The sequence below is a fragment of the Mytilus californianus genome, unplaced genomic scaffold (genome assembly GCF_021869535.1).
Source record: "Mytilus californianus isolate M0D057914Y unplaced genomic scaffold, xbMytCali1.0.p SCAF_37, whole genome shotgun sequence".
NCBI lineage: Eukaryota > Metazoa > Mollusca > Bivalvia > Mytilida > Mytilidae > Mytilus > Mytilus californianus.
The window spans coordinates 593,780-602,477 of NW_026262687.1; the positions used below are offsets into that span (position 1 = coordinate 593,780).

General features: G+C 31.1%; 1 protein-coding gene across 3 annotated transcripts in view; it reads left to right on the forward strand.

The window, feature by feature from the left end:
- LOC127736802 (tropomyosin alpha-3 chain-like) overlaps window positions 1-7,480 on the forward strand; it is a 53,692-nt gene extending 46,212 nt beyond the window's left edge. For all 3 annotated transcript variants that reach the window (XM_052247401.1, XM_052247402.1, XM_052247400.1), the window contains exon 11: window positions 6,243-7,480. In XM_052247401.1, the coding sequence (XP_052103361.1) occupies window positions 6,243-6,275 (33 nt within the window). In that variant the 3' untranslated portion in view covers window positions 6,276-7,480. The remainder of the gene's footprint in view (window positions 1-6,242) is intronic.
- Window positions 7,481-8,698: the final 1,218 nt, after the last annotated feature.

Consider the following 8,698-nt stretch of genomic DNA (forward strand, 5'->3'; position numbering starts at 1 on the left):
ATCTTTGCCGCAAGTTTATTGTTTTCTGTTTGGTATTAAATTTTAAATTAAGATCCGTTTATTACACCTTGTGATCCGTTTATTTGGCAATCGCCAATGGCAGTCAGCAGGGTTTAAGAACATTTGTTGTTCGACCTGTTAGTCAAATGCGTTTTGTTAAAATATACTTTTTTACTTTTTTGGTCTTTTGGAAAATGTTGTTTGTGCTGTATTTAGACCTCTCTAACAAGAAATTTGTTTTTGCATGCACACGTATAAAAATTGCGGTTTTTATCAAACGCAATCATAGGTTTGAACGTTGTTTTCAATTTAGACTTGTTTATATATATATATATATATATATATAAACAAGTCTAAATTGAAAACAACGTTCAAACCTATGATTGCGTTTGATAAAAACCGCAATTTTTATACATGTATATATATATATAAACAAGTCTAAATTGAAAACAACGTTCAAACCTATGATTGCGTTTGATAAAAACCGCAATTTTTATACGTGTGCATGTAAAACAAATTTCTTGATAGGGAGGTCTATATATATATATATATATATATATATATATATAAATATATATATGTATTGCTGCGTATGTACATGGAAAATGAGTCATGGCATCATTTATATGACATTGTACTAAGGTAAAAGGTTTAGGTCGAAAGATAAAACATAAAGTATTTGTTATTCATTAATGTATAAATACATACTGCAGTTAAACATAGATAAAGGAGGAACTCGTTTATATTTCGTGTCTAAATGAAAAAAAAATGTTTTACCCTTAACAAAAACAATATATTCTCGCAACGACAAAAACAAAAACAGTCCGTCCTCTGAAAAAAAATGTCAGCAACCCCATAACAACTTTCTTGTTTCTAAGTTTACAGCACAGGTATCCCATTTCAGGAACTTTCACCCCACACATAATAAATAATACTACTACAATAATTTAAGAGTAAATTTCTTCGAATGATAGTTTTTTCCCACCTCGCGCGTCTAATTGTTTGCGGTGACTAAGAGATTCACAATCAGAATGATTTTCTTAATAACTGGACACATTGGAATCATCGTAGTGTATAGAATGGGATATGTGAGCTCTGTTTTGGTAATATGTTTATTAACGTTGCAGCGTATGTACCCATCTCTGGCTTTTATATGCTGAGGTTTTTGCGTTCCTGATTAGGAAATATTTACGAATGCACTTCTCGAGTAGAAATGTATTCCTTAAACATGGGAATTGATTTGAAAATAAACAATCTTAACGTCTTGTCATTCGTTCGTTAAAATTTGGGATGTCGTTGCTTTTAATATTGTAATTATATACTAGGCAGAAACAGAAACGTTTCATTAGTTTTTAATTTGAGAAAAATCACATATATTAATTTCAAATATTTTTAAGATTAAAACTAGTAACCTGTATGATTTATCTATCAAATTTACTCATTTGTAAAAATATCGGAAATGACGTCACGTCATTTTCTGATTTCAAACAAATAACATTATTTTTCAAAAATCAACCTGTATAGAGGTGTCCTTTTTATGTAATTAATTGTGTCGAACACGATTGTTAACATAAGGTCGCATTAAAAAATTGAAAAAGTTACACGTAAGGCAATGTCCTGTCTACACCAAACTGAGAGAGGACGAGCTATTGAGATGTTGGCAGCAGGAATGACTCAAGTGCAATGATTTTAATGTATCTAGAATTACTATTACAAGGGTTAAGGCTCTTCTAAGAGATACTAGTACCACAACGTTAGTGCAGACCACGTGAAAAGACGTTCCGCCAAGACAGGCACATCCGCATCATTCATCTCCGGAATTGATTTGTAAACGCGTCACAAACTGCACGACAAACCCACGGAAGATATAACCACAGAATATCTGCCCAAACAGTTCGTAACCGATTGCGTCAAGTTGGTCTAAGAGCTCGTCGTCCGTTGAAAGGATCTATCCTGACGCAGCGTCACATGATGACGCGACTTCAATGGACTCGGGTACTGATTCGATGGAATAGGCAAACATGGAGACAGGTTCTTCTTACCGATGAATCTAAATTTAACTTGGAATTAAGCGACGGCAGAGCCAGGGTCTTCTGGAGGCACAATGGACGATTTTCTGATGCGTACGTACATGAAACAGATCGGTTTGGTGGTGGTGGTGGAGCTATTTTATGGGGCGGAATAACGTACCAGGAACGCACAGAGCTCAAAATCATCGGTGGTAATCTAAATGCAACAAGGTATAAGGTCTAAATTCTAACTCCAGTTGTTCTCCCGTTTCTACGAAGACATCGTTTAATCACGTTTTCAGTAGGACAACGCCCGTTGTCACGTGGCACTCATTCCAATGACCTTTTTGGAAAAGAACCATATTCTTGTGTTGCCATGGACAGCAATGTCTCCCGATTTATCACCAATTCAACATCTTTGGGACGAACTTGGACTACGTATCAAGAATAGCCAAAATTCACCGGAAACGCTCGCCCAGCTCCGAACACCGCTTTTCAGGGAATGGTACAACATCCTTCAAGACTTTATTCGACGTCTTATTGATTCAATGCGACGGAGGTGTCAGGCGGTTATAAATGCAAGGGGTGGTTATAGAAGATACTGACATGTTAACCTGAATTATGTGCTCGTCCTGTTAAAATTGTCCGAAAATGTGCAATATTGATTTACATAGAGAAAGCTTGTTATTGTACTCTTAAAATGATGTTAGCCAACTATTCCATTGTAATATCATTGTTATCATTTGTTGGTTATAAAAATATGAATGATCTTACAAACATGTAACGTTTGTGTGTTTGACTAGTATATATATATATATATATATATATATATGTATATATATAAACAAGTCTAAATTGAAAACAACGTTCAAACATATGATTGCGTTGGATAAAAACCGCAATTTTTAAACGTGTGCATGCAAAACAAATTTCTTGGTAGAGGGGTCTAAATACAGCACAAACAACATTTTCCAAAAGACAAAATAAGTGAAAAAGTATATTTTAACAAAACGCATTTGACTAGCAGGTCGAACAACTGATGTTCTTAAACCCTGCTGACTGCCATTGGCGATTGCCAAATAAACGGATATATATATAGGAGATACGTAGAGATCACTAAACACAACATTCATTATTAAGAACCTGACTTCACCTTTGTCAGCGTCATTAGTCCGCAATGTTATTGCTGAAGACACCATCCTTCCAGGATTTTCAGTTTAAGTAGTTTATAGTGTATTTTCAGGAACGAACCTTCAACTGGGGTTATGCCATTTACGGAATATATGGTTGAATATAATCAAGTTGCCCCTTGATCAAATTAATGTTAACAGTCAAGACTTTTGTAATGCAAAAATGAATTTAGAAGTTGTGTTTTAAACAAGGTGTGCAGTCAAAGAGAAAGATCAATTTAAATTTAACGTTGAGGCATGTTGAAGGTCACATGAATTGATGATCTTCTGTAGGGTTTTTAAGTTTAAGTTACCAACCGTTACAAATTAACTTTTAAAGGAGAATAACTCGACCAGTGAATTTAATTGTTTAAATGGTTTGTAGTTATTCTCCAAAATAGAAAAAAAAACTTAGTACGGGATATCACACCATAAAGGTTATTTGAATCTTGAAATTTCTTTCGGGTTTTACCGTAGTATTTACTTACCTTTGAGCCGAAAAGAAATAAAGACTTCTGTAAGAATGCTAACTGATACCAATATCCCTCAACAAGCCGTATAGCACTACAAACCAGTAAAAGTCTGAAATGGCCTATATCTGTACTCGACTGTACTGATTTTTACTCGACCAGTCTGAATTGGTCTGAAACTTACTTGATAATACTCGACTGTAGTCTGCACCATACTTAACAGTCTGAACTTGTACTCAACCTTTACTCGACCAGTACTTAACCATTTTATTTTCGTCTGAACCATGCTCGACCTAGTCTGAACCATGCTCGACCTAGTCTGAACCATTCTCGACCTAGTCTGAACCATACTCGACCTAGTCTGAACCATACTTGACCAAGTCTTAACCAACCTAGACCTATTTTTTGTATCTATCTATTGAATTTCATCAATTTAGGAACTGTTTTTAACAACAGCTATTTCCCCTGGCTAGAAATTTGAATAACAATTTGAAATTAAAAATGTATTCAATATACATGATATAGCATTGAAACCAAAATTTCACAATAAACATAATATAACTTCATCACCATATTCATCAACACTTATATACATACACATATAAAACCTTTAAAATAAAAATAAAACAAGCTGATCAAATAATCTCAAAACTGAATTGTGACTAATATTTTCAATGTTATTCAAAATTTTTTGAATGTTTCAGATATATTTTATGATTACTGGACAATTTTCACCATTAACTTAAGCCTCGTATAGATTAATGGTGTCAGTTGAGTTAAGCTAATAATGCAGTGAACACATTTTTTAATTAAAATATATATAAAATAGCATATAAAGCAACTTAATAAATTTTAAAAATGACACCTTTGTTTTGTTAAACCAAGATTTTAATATAATCATGATAATAGAACTTCCATAGTAATCCGGTGATAAACTTTTAAAAAAGGAAATGTGTTCCAAAGTTACAGTAAAAATTTATTTCAATTAAATTTAAATAATTTTTGTCAAAATTAAAGACATGGTATACAAGAAGCACTTTTATAAGGTTTAATTACCTCAGTACATGTGTGTTTTACAGGTAAAAAGAAAGCCCTATTTTTCTTAAACTCGTGTATTACTTATCTAGTGAATTCAAAAGGCCTTGCGATTTAAGTTTCACAGGATGTTGCAATTTTGAATGAATGTTATTTAGAATTTAATACTCTCTGACCAGGTGTGATCTTTTTCATGAGTTTGCCCCAAGCAGGGGGTATTACTTTATACTTCACCACTAATCAGAAGAACAATTTTATTATTTTTTTTAATTTTTATCCCTTTTTGATATATATTGTATATAATATATCCCAAATTATAATAATAGATATATTTCTTAAATAAGGTTAAACAATTTCAGTGATTTTGTTGGCTGTTGTTACCTCATTAAAAAGATAATTATACAACTATTGTACATTTTTTGTATGTAAATATGAAACCTATGTAGTTTTTATTTAGGAATTTTGGAAAATTAAATTAAAAAAAAAACACATGCCAAACAAGAAGCACCTTAGTAAGGTTTAATTACCCTCAGTATAGGTGTGGTTTTTAGGTAAAAGAAAATCTTTTTTTAACAAAACTCTAAAACTTTAAAATAAATATAATTAAATTATTATATAAGATAATTTGATTTAACTATCTCTATTCGATAAATCTGAGAATCATGTAAGAATGTAAAAATCTGTTTTTAGAATATATCTTTATTTTATTGTGGCTGTTGTCATGTCAGTTAAAAAGAAATTTATTTTAACAGTTAAAATTTAGAAAAAGTAGAGGTTATATGGTCAAGTATGGTCCAGACTGGTCGAGTATTGTTCAGACCTTTGGTCGAGTATGGTTTAGACTGAAAAAAATAGGTCGAGTACAGGTCGAGAATGGGTTAAGACTGTTTCAGACTGGTCTAGTAATAGTTCAGACTATTTTCAATGGCAAAGATAAGGGTCAAGTACAAATCAGTACAGTCGAGTATGGTTAAGACTGGGGTCGAGTAATGTCGAGTAAAATTCAGACCAATTCAGACTGGTCGAGTAAAAATCAGTACAGTCGAGTACAGATATAGGCCATTTCAGACTTTTACTGGTTTGTAGTGTAGTCAGCGGTTGAGGTCAACCTATAATTGTCACCTTGAGGCAGTATAATGGTCAACTGAATTAAAGGACATTATAGATGATTCGAAGTTTATTCGACTTACACGTTTTTAGTTTAAGTAGCCATCCGACATAGGTATATTAACCTTGTGGAAAGGGGTAATTATAATTAGTAGATGACATACAGTAAGGTCTTTCTCTTTTGGAAAAAGGAATGACCTTTGTAATCAGAAGAACTATAATATATTTCCCTTTGGAAAAGTAAAGACCTTAACATTCAGAAGATAAACAGTACCATTATAATGAATATTATCGCAACACTAGCGATGAAATAATATATATAGCGTAAAACTTTTAGTGTAACGAGAATAAGTTTTGTTTTCCTTAATTAAAACTTCATTGCTATCATTCCTCTGTTGAAATTAATCTTCAAAACCTGTTTGCATTTGTAATGTTAATATTGTCTATTTCAGTCTGAGAAGACAGAAGGAGAGACCTTAATTTAGTTTGGTGAATTTCTAGAAGAAACTGTTTTCATAGACGTTGAAATCTGTTATTGGTGTGTTTGATATTATAAAGATAATACATATTGAATAGTTGCAGTGTAAAGCTTATGATGTGATACAATATAATATGGTGTAATATAATATAATATAATATAATATAATATAATATAATATAATATAATATAATATAATATAATATAATATAATATAATATAATATAATATAATATAATATAATATAATATAATATAATATAATATAATATAATATAATATAATATAATATAATATAATATAATGTACAAGTATAGTATAGTATACAATATAGTATAATATAATATCATTTATACTGCACTCGGTATATTTGAGCAGAATGAACTAGAATTATGTTTTATGCTTATTGTTGATATGTTGTACATACTCAAACGAATTCGTTCACCATCGATTGGTGTCATTGAAACCAGGTAATGTACATTTTTGTGTTATATATTTCTCCAGCAGATGTGGAGGTTCTTTAAAAGGTCTTTTTTCGAATATTTAAATCAACATAATGACAATACAACAATAAACTATAATTGAACATTTTTTGTTCTAGATTGCAGTATAAAGACAATGATCGTGTATTGACTTGACATATCAACGATATAAGGATTCGGCTCGGAACGGGGAAAAAGCTCGGCGGAGCCTAATATTTCCCCGTTTCTAAACCTCATCCTTATATCGTTGATATGTCAAGTCAATACACAATTATTGTCTATATTATATTATAGTATAAGATAATATATTATATAACTAAATATAGAATGCATTGCTTGTGAAGTCCAGAACTTGCAATCTTTTCCACATGCCGTTTTGCCACGACTTTTGCTAGAGAACCTGATGCTAAATTAATCTGTGTACTTTGTTGTGGTTTGTGAAATATACTATACATCAATTGAAGAATAATCAGGATGTTAAGTTGTTAATTTCAATGATATTTAAATTCAAGCTTAAAGGTAGAATTATATATATTTACTGACATCAAAGCTTTTAGATTAAGAAACAAAAAAATAGTTCACTTTATGACGATGTGCAGCTGTCTTATTTTAGACAAAATAGTTGAATAATTGGTTATTTAAGAAGACTAATATTTGCTCCATATACAATGCTATTTAATACTTTATTTGTGAACGTTGGTTTTCTTTTGTATTAAATGTTTTGAAAATGATATGAATGTTCATTGTATTCAATATGTGCAACGCAACCTGAAGGAATATATATAAAATGGCAAATACAGATTTTGATCCATTTTTCAGGTATACAACAACACAATAACATACAATTTTAACCGTAAAACTAAAACAATCATTCTTATGCAGCAAACACATGTGTTATTCATTATGTGAGCGTATGTTGAAGTACTCAATCATAGCAATGTTTCTCTCCATTAAATAGCATAAAATGAAGACGGTTACATTTTGATATAATGAACATCTAATATAATGTACGTTTTTCCTTAAGTATCTCTATTTAAGAGATTATTCCAAAACAAGGTCGAAGTTCAATGACAACCTTAAATGTTGCCCTTTTAAATGACATTTAAGTATATGATCATTCGTGAAGATCCAAAGTAAAATTGAGAATGGAAATTGGAAATATGTCGAAGAGACAATAACTTGACCAAAAAACAAATAACGGTTTCTGAGTTTACGGACCTAACCGAACACTATACTTCAAAATACCATCTTCAACAGTGTGTTATATATAATGAGCTCTTAAAAAAGCTGATGATAGACAAGTTGTATAAAAAATCAAAAAAACAACAAAGTGTTATTAACGGCTAGTTAGTTATATATATATATAGATCATAACATGGCATGTTTCATATCAGACCCCTTATCAGCCCGAGAGCCGACAGGCTCGAGGGATGATTTTGACCATGAGCTGATAAGGGGTCTGATATGAAAAATGACATGTTATGTTCTTTTTATCATATACTTCAGCAGAAGCCATACAGACATGAAAACTTTTTTAAAACGTTATAAAATTCATTTATTGTATTATTTGTTTTGCGTTTTTTAATAATATATTTTCCCGTTTCCTAATATTCCTTCTGTTATTCTACTTAGCTATGTTTTTCACTTAAATGTACCACTGAGGTTTATTTTCCGGAATTTGCAGAATGACGTCGAAATGCTTTGCGATTACGTTAAGAAAGGCATGCGATAATAACCGGAAGCAGTTGATATAAACCAGAAATAGTTGATATATACCGGAAGCAGTTGATAACAAAAGTCATATCACACGGCTAAGACAATTCTTCAAATTTATTGAATAAATATATGTATAAATTAGTTTTATCAAGGGGTACATTTATACCATTATTTTCTACAAGTATATGATAAAAATAAAAAAAAAAACATCTTCATTTGAGGTTATTGGCTTG